The following is a 22,939-nucleotide window of genomic DNA, read 5'->3' on the forward strand; positions in this document are numbered from 1 at the left end:
GAGCTCTCTAGAATGTAGAAGTGAGTAGTCTTGTGACAAAACTTACTTCTGGAGAATAAGTTACTTAATGTACCTCCTGTTCTTGTTTTTAGACTAGATTCTAACAAACCTACCCAAATTGTTCCATTGTGATAGATGCACTTTGTAATAAAAAACGGAGGCAGTAGAGGTGACTTTGTAACTTCTAGCAAGGGCAGGCACAAGTCTAACAAGTCTTCGTAGTTTTATTTTAATATTAATCCTTACGTGATATATGCTTCAGTAGCAATTAATTGGAATATTGCAGTACTCCTAATGTACTTACTTTGCCCTTCTCCTGGGTCTCAAACTCTGCTGAAATTCACTTAAACATTGAGTACATCAAGAACAATTGGATAAAATACTGTACAGCTCTATGTTAGTACAGTGTTTGTGATACAATACCACAGTTTGGGTATTCAGCGTTTCGGTTTTAGCTTACGCTTGAAAAGGTTTGCCAGTATAGGTATACAGATAAGATATATTGGCAAGCCACCTACTGGAGAGGCACCTTTTACTGGTATAGCTTAAACTAGTTCCCCAAACTGAGTAAGCAATAAAAAAAAAAGACTTTTGGCAGGGGGCCAGTACAGGCAAAACTAGGGCTTTTGCTGGCATAGCTTCTTCAGTTGGGGAGAAATTCACACCAACATAGCTATGCTGGCAAAACTTTTACATCTAAACCAGGCCTTAGTAGATTTTTAACTGAAAGAGAAGTTCAGGGAATTAAGCAGTTCCTGCATTTGTCCTTTAATTTAAATGGATGTTACTGAAATATCTGAGCATGGATTTACTGAATGGGAATATTATGAGTGTGACTATTCAGTGAAAGCTCTTCCAAGAGAATAAGGAACTAATAATTATGAGTGATTTGATAGTCTTGTATTTGGTGCCCAGATACCAGTGTGATGGGTGGATCAAAACATAAATGTAAACAATTGTTAATTCCTTTTTTTAAAAATGGAAATAGATTGCACAGTCATGATTTTGTTTGCAATTCTAGTGCAACTGCTGACACGGATCTTAAATCTGACTAAAACTTTTTTCCTGTGGTTTGACATTAGTAAAAAACTTTTCAAGCATAAACATGCCTTTCAAGAACTATCTTTTAACCAACTTTCAAAAGCGCAAAAGTTGGTCGTGCTCTTTTTTGAAATGAGCGAATTACCTTTTTTAATAGGAAAGCTGAATAACGCATTTAAAGTGAACATTGGAACAGTCTTTTTAATCCAATACTACTTTTGTTCTCCAGTTTTTAGTATTGTCAAGCTTGGTAATTCAACTGCATGTTTCATTGGCAGAGTGTATAAAAAGCTTATATCGTATTCAGACTGCTTCCTCATACAGTGTAGTTTGGAATCTGGGACCTTTGTTCTTCATTGTGGTGAAAGCAACTGCTTCTTTGGCAATCCTTAGACCAAAATTTGGCTGTCTGCTTATTCAGGCTGGGGGTGGATGGGCTGCATGGATATATATTACAGACTGCAAAAGGCCTTTATACCCTGATTGTTACAACTTAAATTTTCAGTGTTAGGGCTGTATGAGGTACAAACAAGTAGTAAAAACACAGGATATACAGAAACAAAGCAGAGTGGAGACTTTATCATTGGCATAATTACTGAATTGGGTTAACCAGGCCAGTATATTACACAGGTGATTCAAATTCCAAATTGAAGCCAGGCTATCTGGTGTCTCATTCTTGAAATTTAGATATAAAAACTTTATACACCCATTCAACCTTGCCAAGGCATCTCTAGATGCTGAGACTTCTTTAAGTCTATCATCCTGAAAAGATGATGTGACACAGTATATCCATGTAGATTTTTGGGTTGCAAAGTATCACTTTTGACCACAGAGCAAAAATCAGCCTTACATTAGTTTCTTTTTAAAAACTGCTTGTGACTTTAGGAATATTCACAAGTATACAGCAAAATGTATCTGTTTAGAATGTGATATTTTATAGAGGTAAATACAAGAAACTGAAGTACTCTTCTGCAAAAGATACATATCCCAGTATTGCCAACCCCAAGAATCAAAAATTCATTGGAAATTGGCTTAAATCATGAGATCTAAACAAATTGCTTTTTTGTATACTCCTGAGTTTTTAGGCAGTCCCTTTCTCCCAAATTTGTGTTGAAATTTGTGATATGTTCACGCTTCGGGAATATCTACACTGCAGTGAGAGCCATGTCCGCAGCAGGTAGCTTTGATCAAGTCAGATTGAATAACAATAGTAGTGAAACTGGTGGCATGGGCTAGGCACTGAAGCAGATACCTGGCATCCTGGAACCTGTGCTGCTACAACTGCACGGCTCTTCTTATTCAAGCTGGCTAGCTACTTTAATGCTGGGTTGAAAATGTGCAATTAATAGGTGCAGAAGATTACTTTTGGACCTTTTAATGTCCTGGATGGTGGCATGAAAGTTACTGTATAAAAAATGTGAACCTGAGGAGCTTGTGGTTTTCTGGAGACAAAAGTAGATTGAGTGATAGTTCCAATTTTTATGCCCCATTCCCTCTGCCTGAATCCACCTCATCTGCCTTTGTTACATTTCTACTTAAAATTGTGACAATCTGATCTTTTGGTTGGGGAGAAGTTTTTCTTTTTGGAAAGACTGATCATTGGGTAAGGTGTTTGAGTGAAGAATTTGGAGGAAAATAGGCTTCGCTTTTAGAAGACTTCTAATGGTTATTTTTTAATGTACCTCAAATGAGTTATCTTAAACAACAAATCAGATTTGGTTTTTTTCCCTTACTGTAATATAGCATAGCATAGTATAGTGTTTTTTAGAATGTTGGGTAGCTAATTTTGGAGTAACGTGCTACAAATAATCAGTTCACGAATACTCAGACTTCAGTGCCAATTCAGGAGTTCATACTTTTTCAAGTTAAGGCTCTGAGTTTATAACTTTGTAACCATAGCCTACGGAGTTTGTGAACTTTTAAGCCAAAGAGTTTTGGCTCAAGAAACTTGCCAATTATGCAAGCATGTCCTCCCATAGTTCATGCATTTAGCAACTTAATTCTGGGTTAGACATTTTTTGGAAGCTTAACACATCTCCAGCTTACAAATGCCTGAACCAAATACCTCCAGTTCAAAAGACTTGGCTAACCACTATGGTAAAGACCCTAGGATTTTTCAGGGTCTTTGTTGAGGTTGAAAATGTACATGTTTAAACAAAACATTACAATGTTTAAAAGTTAAAAATAAACCAAATAAAAATATTTGAAAATTGGTAAACTTGTAGATGAAGTTCAGCAACCAACCTTTTCTTAACTCTTTTTTTTAATGTCTTATCCTCTCTACCTGTACAGAAAGCAGTCTTTCTTTAGTAATCCTGTGTCACGTAGCCTCATCTGCACTTCCATTGCAGGCTACAAAACCCAGTTTTGCCTTCCCTCACTGTATATACTGATGTGGAAACTAATGCTGTGCACTGACCATAAATCCAACCCTCCTCTAGTCCAGTTACGTGTTACAGAACCATAGATGCTGTATCTTGGCATCCAACATTCACCAATTCTGAGCCTGAGAACCTCATTCCCCCCGTACAATTTAAGTGTACAGACTAGCTACCCCAGTGTACGTACTTTATTGACCCCAGAGATACAAGCCATATAAACCTCTTAGCATCTCTGTATGTACTGGCCGCAGATGACTCTATCAGTGACAAAAACTGAGACCTTCTTACTTACCTATGGAGGAAAGCCAGAGCAAGGAAGTATCGGATGTACTGCATTATTTGTACTCACTAGTTTTTTAAGATGGACTGTATCACTGTTAGGAGTATGATAGGCATGGAGGCTGCCTTAAAGCTGTTCATTATATGAGAAAACTAAACTCTGAATTTCTTCACTCTTGGCCCTTCAGAGATTCCAACTTGTTTATGGTTTGGAAGTTTTTATAAATCTCAACTACCTTAATATTTTTAGCAGGAAATGAAAATGACATTCTAAATAATAGAATTAAACTACACTATATGTTCAGTGTGCTTAGTAAATTACTTTTAACTTCTTAAGCACAATGCTGTGGGTATTACTTTTCTTAGGGAGAGGGATGCTTTGGACTTGGCAATTTAAGACTAGGCAATTTTGGTTATTACAGCAATTTTGTACTCCTGATGTGTTTGAATCCTTATGATCAGTATCCTCCCTGTAATATTCCCTTGAGATAGTGGAAGAGGGATATTGTTTATCAAATATTTGCGGAAAACTTTTATTTTAGGACTAGCATAAATTTCAAAATAACCTTTTAAAATTAAGGGTTAAACTTCAAGCAAAAAGCAACAGTGTTTTTATGGCATCTTAAAGGATTAAGCTTTTATACTACTTACAAAAAAAAAGTGAAATGATCTCTGTCAGCAAGTTAGAATAACTTTGACTTCAGGTAGAATTTTTTAACTTTTTAACATGCTAAGTTTTATAACTGAGATTGTGATATGTATAAACAATTTCATTAACATCTTGCCTCGTTTAATATGCTGTCATGACAACATTGGCTTTCCTTTTTCGTTTGTAGAATGTGGAGCTGTTCCAAAAAAGAAGGATCCATTAACGCACACGAGTAACTCCCTTCCTCGTTCAAAGACTGTTGCAAAAACGGGATCCACAGGCCTTTCTGGTCATCATAGAACCCCTAGCTATAGTGGGATATCCACTTTCTCTGTATCTAGACAGGGAGCCAATCCTGCAACTTCAACACACAAGGTATGCTAGAGATGAAAACTCCACCAGTTGTTGGGCACTTACTACAAAACCATGCCAAGCTCTAGTTTTACTAAATGTAGCCTAACCTCACATTAGCAATATTGCAGTTTAGGATGAGAATACTAAATGCACATGTTCAGTTGCTTATGATACTTCAAAAACAAAATTTTTGGTCTGAAATTTTTTGGGCTTGGTCTCAGTTCCAAAACTAATTAAATAAAAAAAAACCCACAAAAAAATCCAAATCATACTTTATCTTTAAGCCAAGAATGTTTTTAATTGAATTAAAAGGGATTTCTTTGTACTCAAATGGTATCTTAAAACTTATTACCCACTAGAGCTAAAAGATACCTGGAAGTTTTATTCAAGAGCCCTAGACTCCTTCTTTTTTCTCCTTCCTGTTCCCCATAAACCATGCATGTACAAATATATCTTGTTTCTTAGCCCTGGTGATCATGCTTAAAGAAGGCCAATTACATAGACTGCACTTGAAGTACAGTAGTAAAAGGTCTATGCCAGTAAAACTAAATGAAACAATTAGAAAGGAAAACAAAGATTAGAGAACAGGAAGAAAAGGACAAGAGAGAGAAAACCGGATTAGAAATCTGATGGTGACTTTTGTGCTGGCATGCTGTGAGGGGAGAGGCAAGGGGAACCATTGCCAAAGCATTACGAGGGTCGGTCTTGACAGACTAGTAAAAGTTTGGGACTCTCCAAACTATTGGTTGTTTATGGTCTTCTTGAATACATGTTGGGAAGAATGTCCGTATTCTTACGGAAGGTGAATCCAAATAGAATATTTATTAATCCCTATTTTCTAAAAATTAGTATTTAACTTTAATTTTAGAAAAAATAACAGCTGCAAGTTCAGAAGCTCTACCGTAGTGGATACATTTGGCTGGCTCATGACACCTATGTCAAAATGTCTGGCACTTTTTAACATGCTAAGTTTTACAACTGAAATTGTGACACACAAACAATTTTATTACAGTATGCCTTTAAAAAAATGTTTCAGAAGTGTGAACTGATTTTGTGTCTTGTCTTAAGGCTACTTCAAAAAATAGCCGAACAAACAAGCCTTCTACTCCTACAACTGCTGCTCGAAAAAAGAAAGACTTGAAGATATTTAGAAATGTTGATAGTAATCTTGCTAATCTAATTCTGAATGAAGTTGTTGACAAGTAAGTCAAACACAAAAATTTATTTGTATTCAGAAGTCAAGTAACTCTCTTGGGATTGTATTTTGAATGAAAAACTAGTCACTTTTCTTCTTCGGGAAGGAATGAAAACCAGTTAGTAAATTCCCTGAGTTAGATAGAACTACTATCTTTTTTGAAATTTTATTTTCATGTTGACAGTGAGCTAACTAGTCTCAAGAATGAATAAGAGCTTACAGATAGCAAAATGTGCAGTAGAATGAATTAGCTTCAAATTGGTTCCTTAAAAATGGTTAAATGCATGAAAACAGTCAGCTGCAGTTAAAAAGAAAAAAAAATTATCCCATTGTTAGGCTAATTGATATTCCATTTCTTTGTTAGTGGGCCAGCTGTCAAATTTGACGATATCGCTGGGCAAGAGCTGGCTAAACAAGCACTGCAAGAAATTGTTATCCTTCCCTCCCTTAGACCTGAGGTAAGCAACTGAGTAATTTTTATCCTGTTGTCACTTACCTCCAGCATCTAAGAAATATGTTAGTGATGTCATTGTACAGACGCCAGTAATTTTATAAAACTGTATATACACATTTTGCAATACAGCAGTCATAATGAAATGCTACAATGAGGTGAAGAGTTAATGCAGTGGAATCTCTTACAGCACTTCCACAGATCTTCAGAGACTTTATGACTGTCTAGATGTGCTGTGAGGAGAGGTGAATGATAAACAGTACCCCTGTAGCCCTGTCTATGCTAGCTCTTTCACAGTTTATACCACCAGTGGTAGTGCAGTGGTATGAAATGTCCTGAAAATGCAAGAATGAAGGGTTGGTAATAATAAACACCAGCCTAGAAATAGTTGGAGTTTGAAAAAATGATGAGAAGTTAGCAAGGGAGCAGGCTATTTCAGAACTAATGCAATGTGGCAATAGCAAAGGGCTAACTGTGTACAGATGTGGTAAGTGAAGGAAAAAATGAGATCAGAGGTAAATTTAAGGTATGACATGAACTGATGAAGAGTGAGTGAAAATCTTAGATTGGTGGTACGGTAATACTGTATGTATGGGTAAACTGAAAGCTTTTTTTAACAGACTGTTTTATGTATATGAGTGACTTAGGAGGCTACATGGAGATGTAGTTATCAAGGAGTTAAACGATCAGTTCAGTATTGTATCAACTGGGGCAGATGCAGTCTGTATATTGGGAAAGATAGAAATTAGATTTGTTTAGTGTTTGAGCAGGCATGTATAGGTAAGGTTGGAGTCAAGGCTGGCATTGAGATAGACTTAAGTATACACCATTTGGTATATTTTAAGTTTTATAACTAATCTGTACACACTTTACGTGGAGTATGCTAGCAGTTCAGATTTTTAAATGACTGGTTCTAATAATCTCAGGTGCCTATCAGTGATGGTATCCAAGCTCCTATAAATATAAACTTAGATTAAAATCTGATCTAGTTTTTATGCTGGGATTTTTTGCATTTCACTCCGCTTGGATAACTAAAATAGACAGAAGTGTCACAGGACACTGTTACTGAAAAATTGCTTCCTTTCTCATTTTACCATATAATTATAAAATAAATCAATTGGACTATAAATATTGTACTTAGATTTCAGTGTATAGTGTATATAGAGCAGTGTCCGTATGAAATTTTAGTTTGCACTAACTTCTCTAGTGCTTTTTATGTAGCCTGTTGTAAAACTAGACAGATATCTAGATGAGTTGATGTACCCCTAGAAGACCTCTGGGTACCCCCAGGGGTATGCATACCCTTGGCTGAGAGCCACTGGTTTGACTTATTCTTGTAGCATCATGATACTACAATATTGGAGATATGAAAACTACCATGGAATGTTTAAATTCAAGCAAAATATTGTAAGCATTCATAAATGTAAAAGTAAACATTGTTTAAAAATGAATTTTGGACCTCAACTGCCTGACAGTATCTCTGCAAAGAAAGAGCAAAGGTGAAGGTGCATGAAGAGGAATCAGCTAGATACACAGTTGAGTGTTTTACTTGAAAAGTAGGATGACTGATATCTTGAAAGCATTTATGTGGAACAAAGTGTTCTGTTCAGGATGAATAAGAAAGTGTTAATGAAAGACTGAAAAGCACTGTACATCATTACAATTGGTGGTAGTTGCATCTGAACTGTGCAAAGAGTTATATCTTGCAGGACACAAAAGTGGTCTAGCTTCCAAGGCAGACTACACAGCCGTGACAGTCAAGCAGTGGCTAGATACACCAGTGCAGCATGGGGGCTTGGGGCATTCGAAGAGGATCAGGCCATCAACCGTATCAAATATTGCATTGAAGTTAGAGGATAAATAATATGAGGGAGTCATAGTTTGAGCTCAGGACTCCTTGATCTCCCTAAAGAGGACTTCATTGCTATGGATCAGGCAGAAGCCAGATAGAAACAAATCAAAGATGCTGCAAACAGTGAAATGGTTGAAGATACAAATGTTTTGCTCCACTGTTTTTCTCCATTGTTTTGCTGAGGGGTAAACTAGAAGTGGGGCTGTAGTTGACAATGGTTGCTGGGGAAGGGTTGGGAATGTTGGGGGCATGTTTGCCTGTTAGTGATGTTTATGAACAGAGTTGGGTCATTTTTGCGAAGTATAAAGTTGTGTAAGAGAAGTAACATTGGAAACTAAAATGAGGAGGCAAGATGAGATGAAATAAGTGGGTATGAGGTCCACTAATGAGATAAAATTTGCTCTGCAAAGATGGAATGCTGGTGATCAGTGTAGGGAGGAATAGCTGCAAGTTGTGCTCACTGGGGGGGGAATGGAAAGTTGGCTGATCTGGTACTGGAGGATGGGATGTAGTTTTTATAGCAGATGGATTAAATGGGTGAAAAATACTGGCATGAGTGGGAAGCAAAGCAAGAGGAAGGAGCTGAACAGTGATTGGGCGGAATGTGGAGAGAAGAGGCAAATAAGGGAGATGAGGCTGTAATGGTAGCTGGAGGGACATGCAGGAATAACAGAGTTAGGAAAGCTTGAATTCCATGTGTGAAAATGTTTTGTTGTAAGTGACACTGTCTAGTATACTGGCACAGGATTCAGAGTGGTCAAAGTTGAGGGGAAATAGAGGCTGCAGTGGGTAGGGGAGGTCAGTATATGAAGGTAATGGAAAAGGAGAACAGACCAAGTAAATTGTTGCTGATCTTTGAGGGAGGAATTCACACTAGTTAAGATCACACTTGATGCATTAGAATATAAATTAGGACTAGCATTTAAAAAAAAAAAAAATTGGCCCATGCATTTGGTAGATTGGTGCTACATGTTTCTGCAGATGAAATATACATAATTCAACCAAAATCACAGTTGGAAAGCAAATCAATGAATAGCTCAAATTAAAAATGCAAATGATTGGAATAATCACACTTGAAGGACAAAAGAACTGAATGTTCTTTATTGATAAACTGAAGACTGAGACCAGGCAGAGAAGAATGATGTGGACTAAAAATGGTTGGAAATTTCTTGTGAAACGGACTCCTTTTTAGAAAGGGATGGTAGATGGCAGATTAAGTAGAGGTAGAAAGCTTCTCACCCCTCTTTCCCCCCCCCCCCCCATTTTGATTGTATTCCTATTTGTGTCGAAGTGTTAGATGATGTAGCAAACTATAGCTTTGATGCTAGCATCATATAACTATGATGTAGCTTTTGGAATGCATATTGATAGGTTGCAACGGGTTAATTAAGGTATCCATTTTAAAGAATTTCTTGAACATTGTGACAGCAAAAAACCCTCAGAAGCTACAAACAGAAATCTAGGATGGAGGGGGATCAGTCCAAATGGTACAGATTTGTGGATAGCTGGCCTGGGAGCGTCCAGCAGTGGCCTATAGTATTCAAGGGTGAATGGGGTTGTGTACCCTGGCAGAGGTGAAAAGGTGGAATGTGTTCAGTGCTTTAATTTTTGTGACTATTTTGAGGGCATGGAGGGGAGAACTTCATAGGACTTCAAATGACTTGGACTTGGGGTTCAAAACTTTTCCCAACCTGTGTATGTTGTAGCTGCAGCTTCATCCTCTGTCTTCACTAGAGTTAACTTAGGCATTACCCCAATCCCCTCCCATTCACACACACACTAGCCTCTCACTTAAGTTTGGTACTTTTAAATCCAGGCTAGCAGGCCTGGCTGAGGGTAGAAACTAGAGCTCATGTGTTGTTTTTTACTCAGGATAGTAACTCTCCGGTTTTGCTGTGAGGATGCAGAATAAATCATCTGAGTACTGGTTGTTGTCCTGTTACTTACCCCTTAGTGCCCAGAAGGACAGACAAGTCCTCCTACAAGTATGTCACTGTGAAAGAGCAGTCTAGCTTACTGCAGCACAAACAATGATGGGCTTTGCTTCCAAAAGTCTTAGCATCATACTTGGGTAAGTATAGCACCAGTGAAGACACAGTAACTCCAGATAAGGCATTGCAGTTTAGCTGCTCAAACCTGGGCCAGGCTAACCTGAGTGCCAGTTTCCTGAGTTAACTCTGCACTGAAGACATACCTTTACTAGAAGAGCTGTAGGGAGAGGAGGGCTCAAGCCATTCCCTCTCTAGCAGCAGCCATTGGGCTAAAAAGCAGAACTGGGATAGTGGAAGGTTCCATATTCACTGAGGAGTCAGCCAGGCATTTACAGTTTTTGGCACTCTCCATTTGGCACTCACCCATATGTACGTGCTTGAAGTCTTTGTTCATTGTCTTTCAAAAGATAGGCTCCAATCTGAGGCCATTTTGTTACAAAGACAGCAATTTCAAGCAAACGATTGAGTTTCTAGAGCTGTCTTTGGAGGGTAAATTAGATCTTGTGAAGAAGAGAGTGAGAGTAAGGGTCTATGAAATAGGTTAGTTAATTGGTGGTTCTTAATGCTAGCAGGCCTTGGAATGGACTTTAGGATTTTCTTTGGCGTTTTATAAGAAATTGAACAGATTATCTGCAGTCATTCTAAAAGGTGAATTTTTAATGGCAGGAGCCGACAAGAACTCTTTGGCCATGTAGCTGCAGGTTCCCTAAACTTTCAGATGTCTCCATCAAACAATTTGTTCTGGTAGCAGTGAAAAATAGGGTTAAGGCCACAGTCGCCTTAGCTGTTAACAGAATATCTCTCCTTCCACTTTGTGTTCATATTGGAGCATCCTAATATTTTCTGTGCCTGCCAGTCCTGTCTTTCTGTGAGGCTTGACTGAGGTAATAGCCCCAGTAAGGAGTTTGTTAGACACTCCCGGCCTACGCCAATACCAGAGGCCTACGCCAATGCCAGAAATTCAGAGCAGCAGTGGTGTAGTGCTAGGTTTTTAGCAGTGAAGAGTGTCTCAAAAAAGGCCACTTCCATCTGCTGCTGTTCATTACTGGTGGACACTGGTGGACACTGCTGGCCAGTCTCAGCACTTGAATGAAGTACATTAGAACCTCAGAGTTACAAATACAAGAGTTACAAACTGAATGGTGGACTAAACACCTTGTTTGGAACCAGAAATACACAATCAGGCAGCAGCAGAGACAACAACAAAAAGCAAATACAGTACAGTACTGTCTTATAATTACTAAAAAAATTAAGGGGAGGTTTTAAAAAAAAAAAATTTGACAAGGTAAGGAAACTCTGCATTTGTTTCATTTAAATTAAGATGGTTGAAAGCAGTATTTTTCTTCCACATAGTAAAGTTTCAAAGCTGTATTAAGTCAATGTTCAGTTGTAAACTTTTGAAAGAACCACCATAACACTTTGTTCGGAGTTACGAACATTTCAGAGTTATAAACAGCTTCCATTCCCAAGGTGTTTGTAACTTTGAGATTCTACTGTACTGGAAACTAACCAATGGCTGCCTCCCTAACGAAGGAGAGCTATCACTGTGGCATGCGCTGGGATGTTACTCCAGCCCCAGCAGACTCCATTCTGCAATCTGGGTTGGGCATGAAGGAACAACCCTTATTGCGAAAATAAAATAATGATTGGACCCTATACTACTACTGCTGTGATGTGAGGCTCTCTCTAGTTTCTTTATTTCTGTAAATCTTTTCTCTGTTTGGTTTTTTTACATTTTGGAGTAGCAGAGCCTCACTTTCCCTTCCTTTAGTGGAGGATCTTGGCTACATTTTTTGGGGGGAGAACTTAAATAGTGGCTTCCCATGAGCTACAGTTTTGCTTTCCGCTCAAATGAAATGGGGAGGATGCACTGATTCGTATGTCTCCTTCAAAGTGCGAAATGCAGACCTCGTATTTCAAATATAGAACAGAATGATTTTTATTAAAACATTGGTGGTCATTATTTGTGTTTAAAGAAATAGTCCGTGTGTTTTTACTAGTTCTATATTTTGTTGACTTTAGAAGGGAAATGATTCATTTTGGTGACTTTCATGTTGGCAAGGTTTCAGATTCTTGCAAATATCTTTCAATTCTATGTCTAACGGACACTGAGGATGTTTCTGGCATGTTTCTGGCAGCATTTGTTCTTTGTCTGATTGTTATCTAAGGTTTTGTCTGCCCTTTCCCACAATGGGTAGTATCTCTCTTGTTTTGATTTATAATCTGTTTTAGATGACAAGATTATTCAGATCATATTTGATTTTTTTCCTGTCTTCTTATTTAAAAAATACATGCTGAAAATGGGAGTGAACTGGGTTTGATTTGCAAGTACAGGAACTGTAGACCCATCTACTGAACTAATTTTTAATAGGGGTGGCAGGTGAGAAAAGAGCTGTAATGGTTGTTAGCATTTTGTACCAATAGTGAGTTGTTCAGCACAGCTTGTTCAGGAGAGGAAGCTCAGTGTGCTTAAGGTTTTGTGTGTTTTCTGAATTAAATGGTTGTCTTCAAAGTAATGTTAAGAAATAATACCACTGACCCCCCCCCAACTTTCTTTTTTGTTATATTAAATAGTTTAAGTCCTTCTCTACCTCTCCTTTGCTTCTCCATGTTGCTGTTGCCCTGTCTACACTGAGAATCACCATCCCCACCCCACACACACACACTATTTGTAACATAGGTACAACTTTACCAGTGCTAGCAACAGAGGAAATGGTAAGCATTTTTGGCTGGCTGCTAGCATTTTTTTTATTTTGAGGAGACGGTTTAAATATGCTGGTAAAATACCTGCAGTTCATCTACACTAGCACTCCCACCAGAGGAAGAGCTGCTGATAGATCTATAGTGGGGGAATTTCCTGAAATTCAGTGTAAATGTAGCCTGAGGTAGTTTTTCATGTTTGTGACCAATGACTATTTCTGTTAGGATCTTTCTTAACCTTTTTTTCTTTGCTCTGTTTTCCAGTTTTTTCTAGTCTCCTATTCTTGGGTTGCCTGACCTCTTGCTTATCCCTCTGTTTCTTGAACTCTTTCCCATTTTGTCCTCCCCTCCACTTCCTTATTCTGTTGGGGCTTGTCTATAGCATAGCAAAGGGCTTCAGAGGGGTGTCATATGCAGAGCATTCTAACATGTTGTGCTCCAACTGCCCCATGTAGACCATGCTGGTGTGTTCTGAACAGTAACTAGTTTTCATTGATGTAAATGTAAACACAAACTAGGTACCTAGCAGGGTCTTCACAGGGCACTTAGAGCCAGAGGCGAAAGTAAGCCAGTACACCATACTGGACCGGCTTCCCCAGGTGGCAATTTAAAGGGCCTGGGGCTCCCTGCAGCAGCTGGAGCCCTGGGCCCTTTAAATTGCTGCTGGAGCCCCCAGGTGGCGGAGGTGGCCGGGATCCCTGGGGCTCCAGCGGCAATTTTAAAGGGCCTAGGGCTCTGCTGTGGTAGCAGTGGCTGGGAGCCCCTGGCCCTTTAAATCACCACCGGAGCCCCAACACCGCTACTCAGGGCTTCGGCAGCAGGGGTCGGACAGCGATTTAAAGGGCCTGGGGCTCTGGCCGCCGCTACTGCCGCGGGCCCCTTAAATCTTGGCCGGCTCCGGCAGCGGGGCTCTGGCGGCAATTTAAAGGGCCCGGAGCGGTAGCAGTGGCCAGATCCCCACAGTTGTGGCAGCACCTGGGTCCCCCGGGGCACCATCGGCAATTTAAAGGTCCTGGGGCTCCGCTGCGGCAGCAGCTGGGAGCCCCAGGCCCTTTAAATGGACCCTGAGCCCTGGGGCTCCCAGCTGCCTCTGCAGCTGGTAGCTCTGGCAGTGATTTAAAGGGCCCGGGGCCCCCAGCCTCCACTACCGCAGCTGGAGCCTGGGGCCCTTTAAATCTCAATTTAAAGGGCCTGGGGCTCTAAAGGTCCCGCCTCTTCCAGTTGAGGCCACACCCCTTCTGGTTGAGGCCCCTTCCCCTTCACAGAACTCTGGAGTACCGGTAAGTCCTTTAAGTTACTTTCACCACTGTTTAGAGCACAGCATGGTAACGCACTTTACAAATTATGCCCCTGTGGCGTGCTTTTCTGGCACTGTCTAGACAAGATTTTAGTCTTATCCTTTGCTTCTCCAATACCAGTCCCTTCTTTGTTTTCATCCATGACTTCATATACAAATTTCCTCTTTCTGTCCACTCACTTGCTTCACTCTAACCCATCTACACACAACCAAGACCTTGAAACTTTCTTTTTAAATGCTCATTTGAGAAACCAGCATCTCACCCTCCCTCTGGAGGTGTTAATATCCCAGTCAGTAGGCCCAACTTTACATCCCTGCCTCCCACTCTTGAACCATGTTGGGGAGGATGGCAGTACCTCATAGGCTATAGGCTACAGCTCCCCCAGCACCACAGAATCTCTAACTATGCCTGGCTTAAACTCAACCAGAGAATACTGGTTAACCGTGTTTAAAACTACTAATTTCTGCAAGCTTGAATATAGCACAAGAAATTCAAAGTATGTACTTTTCTCCTTAACCAGAGGCAAAGTAACTTAGTCAGTGTAAATTAGGGAAGTTGTTCTTAGTTTTAAGGGTCAATACAAATTTATAGGAATTTCAATAATCATTGAATCTCTAAATTGGTACTTTGTTTCACTGGAAGGATTTTAAATAGGACCCTAGCAAATTCAGGGTCATAGGATTTTAAAAAACTTAAATTTCACAGTTTCAGATACTTAAATCTGAAATTTCATGGTGTTGTAACCATGGGGGTCCCAACCCAAAAGGAGGTTGGGGTGGGTGAGGTTGCAGAGCTATTTTAGGGGGTCACGGTATTGCCACCCTTACTTCTAGACTGCTTACTGGTAGCAGCACTGCCTTCAGAGCTGGTTTCCCAGCCGGCAGCCATGGAGCTTCCTGCAGTCAGGGGAGGTTCCCAGGGGTGGGTGTGACCCGGCCCCAGGAGCAGCCTGTTCAGGGGAAGAGAAAGTCCTGTCCCTCCCCAACCTGCCCAAGACTAGCAGCTGGAGTCTGGTGCACGGTAGGAGCCCCTGGCCAAGGTGCCCCCAGCCTTGGCCTGCCCCCACCAGCTCCAGGCCCACCACTCAGGAGTTAAAGGGGCCTTGGCTCTGTGTGTGTGGGTGTGTTGGGGGGGTGACCATGGTATTGTGCCCTGCCCCCCCACCACCAGACCACAGCACTCTGGGTGGTTGCCCAGGTCGCCCACTCATAAGTCTGGCTCTGTCCCTCCCCCCCCCCCCCCCAATGACCCCACACACACACGCCCATACCATGCCACCCTCATTTCTGCGCTGCTTCTGACAGAGGAGCTGCTTTCAGAGCTGGGTGCCTGGCCAGTAACAGCTGTTCTCTGGCCACCCAGCTCTTAAGGCATTGCAGAAATAAGGGTGGCAATACCACAATCCCACTACCATAGCCAGATTCAGAGGTGAAAGTAAGCTTGTACGGTCCGGCTTCCCCAGGTTGGTGATTTAAAAGGCACAGGGCTCCCTGCTGCGGCCGGAGCCTTGGGCCCTTTAAAGCGCTGCCTGAGCCCTGCAGCCACTACCCCGGGACTCTGGTAGTGGGGCTCGGGCGGTGCCCTAAAGGGCCCAGAGCACCGCTGCAGTAGCAGTGGCTGGAGCCACGGGTCCTTTAAATTGCCCCTGAGCCCTGGGGCTCCCAGCTGCCTGTGCAGCTGGGAGCTCCAGGGGTGATTTAGAGGCACCAGGCGCCCAGCTGCAGCCAGAGCCCTGGGGCCTTTAAATCTTTAAAGGCCCTGCCTATTCTGGTTGAGGCTCTGCCCCAGCTCAGGACTCCGGCGTACCGGTAAATCCTTTTAAATTACTTTCACCCTGGACCAGATTTCAAGGGGGAGACCAGATTTCATGGTCCGTGTCTCATTTTTCAGGGCCATGATTTTGGTAGGGCCATAACTTTAAGGCTGCAACAGAACATAGTGCTTTCAGATTATTTTGGTGTTCAGACTTTCTAGATAACCTTACTGTGGGAGAGTCTTAAGAACTGGAACATGTTGTATGCAATATAGGTCCTGGTTGCATAATTGTACACTTTTGCCAATTCCTCCCTTTCATTTCTTTAAATTTCATATTTGCACTAAAACATTATTTTTGCTTCAGTTAGTTTTTAGCAATGCTGTGAATGTCTTTTCTGCTGTCACTATTTCTACATTTTTGTTTTTATATTTCCAAAGCACAATTGTACTTTGGCTTAACTTTTTCAATACCTTTTTGTAATTTTTGTGGTATTCACCATGAAGTCTCTACCTTTTAAGATAGGCTGTCTTTATGGTATCTTCAGGATTGTAGTGAGCCCTGAAATATTGTACTGAGTACAGTATGTTTCATCATGGAAAATGGAGCTCTAGTTTTAAGGAACTAAAAAGCTATATTCTAGAAAACTACTGATTTTTTTTTTTATAGAATCTCATGCTTAGTTGCAATATTTATAACCCTGCCAAAGCGTTTACTCTAATGCAGTATCTCTCTCAGTTATTTACAGGACTTAGAGCTCCTCCACGTGGATTATTGCTGTTTGGCCCACCAGGAAATGGGAAGACTATGCTGGTGAGAAAATTACTGTGTCTTATTTGGTGGAACTCTAGATATAAACTGTTCTCAGGAATTTTTGCTTTTCTTGTCTATGAAATTGAGAAATCCTCCACAGGGATCTCCTAAATTGTGCTGTTGTGATCCAGTGCTATTTAGTAACAGTTCTATATTTTTATTTAGTAGATGGCTTCTGTTTACAAGTAACTAATTTCTTTCTAAGCAATTCCTTTCACTGAAGAAAGTGAGAATTTGTGTACTGAATGACTTACCTCATTCAATGTAGGGGCTGAATGCAGTGAATGAGATTAGGAAATGTATTTGGTGGCTATTATTGTCTGACATAAACTGTATACTCTCTGCATATGCAATGTGGCTGAGCTAACAAATGTGGAACCTTTACTTCTGAATTTTCTGTTGTTTCACTGTAATTTAACACTGTTACACAAGTGAAAGGTTGATTTAAATGGCGACTACTTAGAAGCAATGCTGTCCTACTGGATTATACCTATTAAAACTTTCTACCATGAGATATCGCACATAATTATTTAATTTTATATAATCTGTTAAAAAAAAAACTCTACTCTGTTATAAACATAGAACATAATTTTAGTATAAAAATAAAATACATTTTAAAATAAAGATTAAAATATATAACTTTCATCTTAAGATCCTAAATTCACTTTTTAAAATGAATGCAGTAGGTAATATTTTTGTATGCATAAGAATGAGGCAGTCTGCTAAGCATAATATTCAATTGGCCACTGAACTAAATTTTAAAACTATATATAAAAATGAATTCTCAACCACTAACTCAATATTTGACTGATGCATTCCATGGAGTAAAACATACAGAGACTGGCTCTGTACTGATCAGGTGTAATACTCCAGTTTCCTGGTCATAAGTCTTCCTTTTATTCCAGTATGATTAGAATACAACTGATAGAAAGGGAGGAAAGTCCCCTCCCCCCCCACTCCTTCCCTTACTGTGAACTTCCACTGAGAAGTGGCTTTTCTCCCCTTCCCAGTTTTCCTCTGAAGATTGCCTCTCTTGCTACATAGGTGAGAGAAAAATAATAATATTAAACTAAATTAGTGAAACTAATCATCCAACTAATATTGCAAATGAGTTAAAAATTAAATATATTAAATATTGGCATCTAACTTGATTTAGCCTTTACACTTTTAACAAGTACAGTCATGACAATTGCACTCTTTTTTTAGTATATTTTCTAAGTACAGTGGATGTGAATTGCAATGGTGGATTAGACCACTTGTACAACTAGCACCTATCTAAAAGTGGTCCGTGTAGATGCTTCAGAGAAACGCAAACTCCATAGATGACAACTTTGCCTGACTGAAGTTTCTTCCTATTCTGTCGAGTAGAGTGACTTGTAGTTCATTCAGGACACAAGGGTTGATGCATGCTTGTAGTGCATCAGCTTGTGCATCTAGGCATTTCAGAAACTGTCAGAACAAAATTCTTTTAAGTCGGACTCAGTGGTGTATACCTTAGTGCAGTGGTCACCAACCGGTAGATTGCGATCAACTGGTCAATTGTGGAGCTTCTGATAGTCGATCTCAGTCTAGGGTTGCCAACCCTTCTACAGCCGAACCATGAGATTGGCCACTAACGGTGTGGCTGTGGAGCGGAGCTAAGGCAGGCTCCCTGCCTGCCCTGGCTCCACGCTGCTCCTGGTGGGGAGGGGCAAGGGGTCTCTGCGTGTTGCCCTTGCCTGCAGGCACTGTCCCCGCAGCTCCCTTTAGCTGCGGTTCTCCATTCCTGGCCAATGGGAGCTGTGGGGGCAGTGCCTGTAGATGAGGGCAGTGTGCAGAGACCCCTTACCCCGCTCCCTTTCTTCCCTCCCTCCCCCCCCCCCCCCCACACACACCTAGGAGCTGCTGTTGGACATGCCGACCGCTTCTGGGAGCAGTGTGGGACCAGGGCAGGCAGGGAGCCTGCCTTAGCCCTGCTGCCTGGAAGCCGCCTGAATTAAATGACACCCAGCTGGAGCCCGAACTCCTGCCCCAGCCCTGAACCCCAACCAGCACTCCATCCCTGATCCTCCCACATCCCAACCCCCTCCCAGAGCCTGCACCCCACACACCCTCCTGCACCTCAACCCCATGCCCCAGCCTCCTCACAGAGCCCACACCCTGCATCAAAATTTGCTGCCCAAGCCTTGAGCCCCTCCCGGAGCCAGCCCCCCACATCCCTTCCTGCACCCCAACCTCTTGCCCCAGTCCTGAGCCCTCTCCTACACCCAAACTACCTCATAGAGCCCAAACCCCCTCCTGCACACGAATCCCCTGCCCCATGATCAGCCTGGAGCCCCTCCCACACTCCTAACCCCTCTGCCCCAGCCCAGAGCTTCTGGGGTGATGGTGAGCAGTGCAGGGCCTCGGGTATGGGATGGGGCGGGGTAAGGGTGTTTGGGTTTGTGTGATTACTACATTTTCTTTGAGATAGATCTTGGGTTGCACTTAAATTGGAAAAGTGATCTTGTGCTTAAAAGGTTGGAGACCACTGCCTTAAAGTATATGCACTAGTTTGGTTTTAGTTACTGAATCATCTGGTTAAAGTTTTATGTTATAACTTCTTGAAGAAACTGGGCAAAGACCATCCTAATTCTCTAGGAGTAGTACCAGTTTGAGCAACTGATATCTGAATGACCTAAACTCTCAAGTTTCCCTCTAGTAGTAGTTATGCCTACTTAACTGACTTAGCAGAGATTCACAAATTGTTCATGAGGCATACTGATTTTTATATCTTATACAAGATCCAGATTTAGCTAAAGTTCTGTTACATCATATTCTATTTTTCTTCATACACTATACTTATTGTCTTGTTAAGTTTATTCTAAATCCTAAACTTGCCTACCGTTAATAAGAGATTCACTGTTTTTCAGGCCAAAGCAGTTGCTGCAGAATCAAATGCAACCTTCTTTAACATAAGTGCTGCAAGCCTAACTTCAAAATATGTAAGTAATAGTTGCTAATGGTTTTGGTTTCTTAATGCTAATACATTAGGCTCTTGACTATCTGACAGACTTGTAGGGCTAAAACATTGATATTTTTGATGACTATGAGGGGGATATCCTGTGCCATGGGAGGGTGCTGCCTCCATCCACTAGCCTCGTTAAGCCAAAATCCTCCACACGTCCGCACACTAGATGATGCATTATACTGAAAAGTGTATTTGATACTAACAAACACAAAATAGCAGTTTCAGAAATTGACTCTTCATTATTGAGCAAACTCCTGCACTCCTGTGGAAATATTTTTATTTAAGTATAAAAGCTGTGATTTTCAAGAGAGCCCAACTTGCTTTGAATTTCATTGTGATTTAGGCACTTAACTCCCTTATGCTCCTTTAATATTTCCAGCCAGAATCATTAGTGAAGTTTTCATATTTTTTTGTGTGGAAAAAGGTAGGGTGTTTCACCACTTAGTGCTGAACTAGTGGTTTGCTTATCCATGGTATGGGAATGGTTCATGCAAAGCTTGTGTTTGTGAACAGTTGCTTATTGACTTTTTTGTAATATTTGTTTTGAAAAATACTTGACCTGTTTAGGTAGGTGAGGGAGAGAAACTGGTGCGTGCTCTTTTTGCAGTAGCCAGAGAACTTCAGCCGTCTATAATTTTTATAGGTAAGACCTTTAATGTTTGATTAGTAAGATCTGTATATATATTTTTTGCAAAATAAAATCTTTTTAAACTAAAGTGCTCTCTATATTTGAGGCTCACTTGTCCCAGTAATAATGCAAGACATAACAAGATAGGGGATCTCTCTGCATCAGTGATTACTTGCTCCTTAATTGGTATTTCATTTGGGGAGCATGTTTCACTTGAGCGTGTTCCCCATTCTGCCCTAGTTGCAGTAATCTAGGAAAAGCTTAACTAACTAACAAAAGAATTGTCCTATGATAACCTTGCATGCAAAGATTCTATTTTAGTGCATTTTTATATATTACCTGCAGTACAGAGCTATGACAATATTTTGCATTTATTTTCTCATCCTATTTGAAAACTTGGGGTTTATTACCCACAGATGACAGAATGCATACAAAATTCCTGTCCTGTCAGATGATGTCAAATCAGTGATACTTTACTGATGCCACTGGGCCTTGCACTTTTAACACCTGTACAAATATTTTTTTAACTTTGCCAAAGTTTGTCTGCCTCCTGAAGAATAAAGATAAGACCTCTTATTGGAGCCCCACACTAGCAAAATAATAGTTGAATTAAAACCTTGATGTTTAGCTATCTCACTGGCTGAAACTTTAAAACTAAGACTTTTTTCTTTTTAGATGAAGTTGATAGCCTTTTATGCGAAAGAAGAGAAGGTGAACATGATGCTAGTAGGCGTCTAAAAACAGAATTTTTAATAGAATTTGATGGCGTAAGTATCAGTATTACAGTATTGTTGTTACTTAATACAATGATGGGGGGCCAATGAAAGCTGCTAATGTTATGCTAATGGGGTTAAGCTCCACCAGTTAAATATCCTCTCCTTTATTTCCTTGAACAGCAATAAAAATACTTCTACCTTTTTCCCAGTAAAGAACTGGAGCACCATGGAGAGTTCAGTCTTTGAGCAGGGAGGATGGTGATAGACACCTGGGGAGGAGCTGTGGGTGGACTCTAGTATTGCATGGCTGGGGAAGAGAAGATGGGTAAGTGGTGGGAGTAACGGCAGAGAAGCTATGAGGGAAGGAATTCATTTCTTGGGCAGGAGGAAGAACCCAGCACTACTGTTGTGGGTTGATGAGAGTTTAAGCCGTTGGAGGAGACATTCAGGTTCAACGTTCAGCCTACACCCCACTTATATAGCGTGCATCTCTAGAAATAGTCATGGTGAAAAAGGATTATATAACTATTGCCTTTTTGCTGTTCAGGGGTGTGTCTTTCCCTCCTAATGGAGTCTGAGCTTTTGGAAATGTGGGACTTGGAGGAAAAAGGAGGCTTCTGGCTAATCATTAATTTAGATTTTTGATATATGCAACTATGAAACTGTTATAAGGAGGCTTGTTTTCTGGGTATTATACATTATAGTAAATATTAATTTGGATTATGGAAAACTGCAAACAAACCAAGATTATAGCTTCTACTGAAAAATGCAGCACACATAAGGAATGTTGGTTTCATTCCTTACACTGAGACAAATTGTCATTGAGATGGAAAACCAATAAAAATTAGAATGCCATTGATATAAATAATGGCAAACCCTGCAGTGGAATGTGAGTTAAATTGTAATCCTCTGTCTCAACAACATAGCAGAAACAGCGTGGTTCAGAGACAGTGAAAATTATTAAAGGCATGGAAAAACTTCCATATAAATATGGCTGGAAAAGTTTTGGACACTTTTTAGTTTAGAGGTATGTAAGGTGATTAATGGTACGGAGAAGATAGAGTTCTCCCATTTATCCTTTTATAATACAAAAATAAGAAATATTAAACAAAATTAAAAGGTAGCAAATTTGAAACTTATAAAAGGAAGTACTCTTTCACATAATGTTCTTGTGGAATTCATTGCCATCAGATATTATTGAGGCCAAGAGCTTCACAGGATTCTAAAAGGGAACCAGACAGCCATATGGATAATTGAAACATCCCTAGTTAGGTAGATTTAAAAAAAAAAATATGGAAGGGATATGAACCTTCATGCTTCGTCATAAATCAACCTCATAACTGAGGGACTTAGGAGAAACTTTCTCTGTGGGTAGGCTATTGCATAATTATCTACTTTGAAATATTTGGCACTGGCCACTGTCAGTCAGGATACTAGATTAGATTGATCATTGGTCTGATCTATTATAGAAGTTCCTGAGTTTTAGACCTACATTTCAATTTTCCTCTCCTCTATACGTTTCAGTGTAGTTTCGCTGCTCTGAGTGGCAGTAAAATTTGACTTTGTTTAAAACAGTAAAGATAGTAAAGTAAGCCTGTTTACTTTTTAACTTACAGCACTCACAATATCAAAATTCTCCAAGACTATATGTTCTAATTGCCAGTCCTAGTTATGGCACTTATTTTGGACACCAGATGCTGCTATGGAAAACTGAGATGGAGTTTAAATATATCAGTTGTTTGTTTTTGTTTTGTTTTGTTTTTTTTAAACTGCAAACTAGGCAGAAAATTCTGTGGATAACATAAAGCCAACACACACACAAACATAAGCATTTAGTATCAACATCCAA

At 40.3% G+C, this 22,939-nt stretch overlaps 1 protein-coding gene across 5 annotated transcripts in view; it reads left to right on the forward strand.

The window, feature by feature from the left end:
* Window positions 1-22,939, forward strand: part of SPAST (spastin) — a 61,841-nt gene that overhangs the window by 17,391 nt on the left and 21,511 nt on the right. For all 5 annotated transcript variants that reach the window (XM_073338324.1, XM_073338319.1, XM_073338321.1 and 2 more), the window contains 7 exons: window positions 4,538-4,725; window positions 5,773-5,906; window positions 6,264-6,357; window positions 16,683-16,757; window positions 19,649-19,720; window positions 20,314-20,389; window positions 21,050-21,141. In XM_073338324.1, coding sequence (XP_073194425.1) covers window positions 4,538-4,725; window positions 5,773-5,906; window positions 6,264-6,357; window positions 16,683-16,757; window positions 19,649-19,720; window positions 20,314-20,389; window positions 21,050-21,141 — 731 coding nt within the window. The remainder of the gene's footprint in view (window positions 1-4,537; window positions 4,726-5,772; window positions 5,907-6,263; window positions 6,358-16,682; window positions 16,758-19,648; window positions 19,721-20,313; window positions 20,390-21,049; window positions 21,142-22,939) is intronic.

This window comes from Lepidochelys kempii, chromosome 3 (genome assembly GCF_965140265.1).
Source record: "Lepidochelys kempii isolate rLepKem1 chromosome 3, rLepKem1.hap2, whole genome shotgun sequence".
NCBI classification, from domain to species: Eukaryota; Metazoa; Chordata; order Testudines; family Cheloniidae; genus Lepidochelys; species Lepidochelys kempii.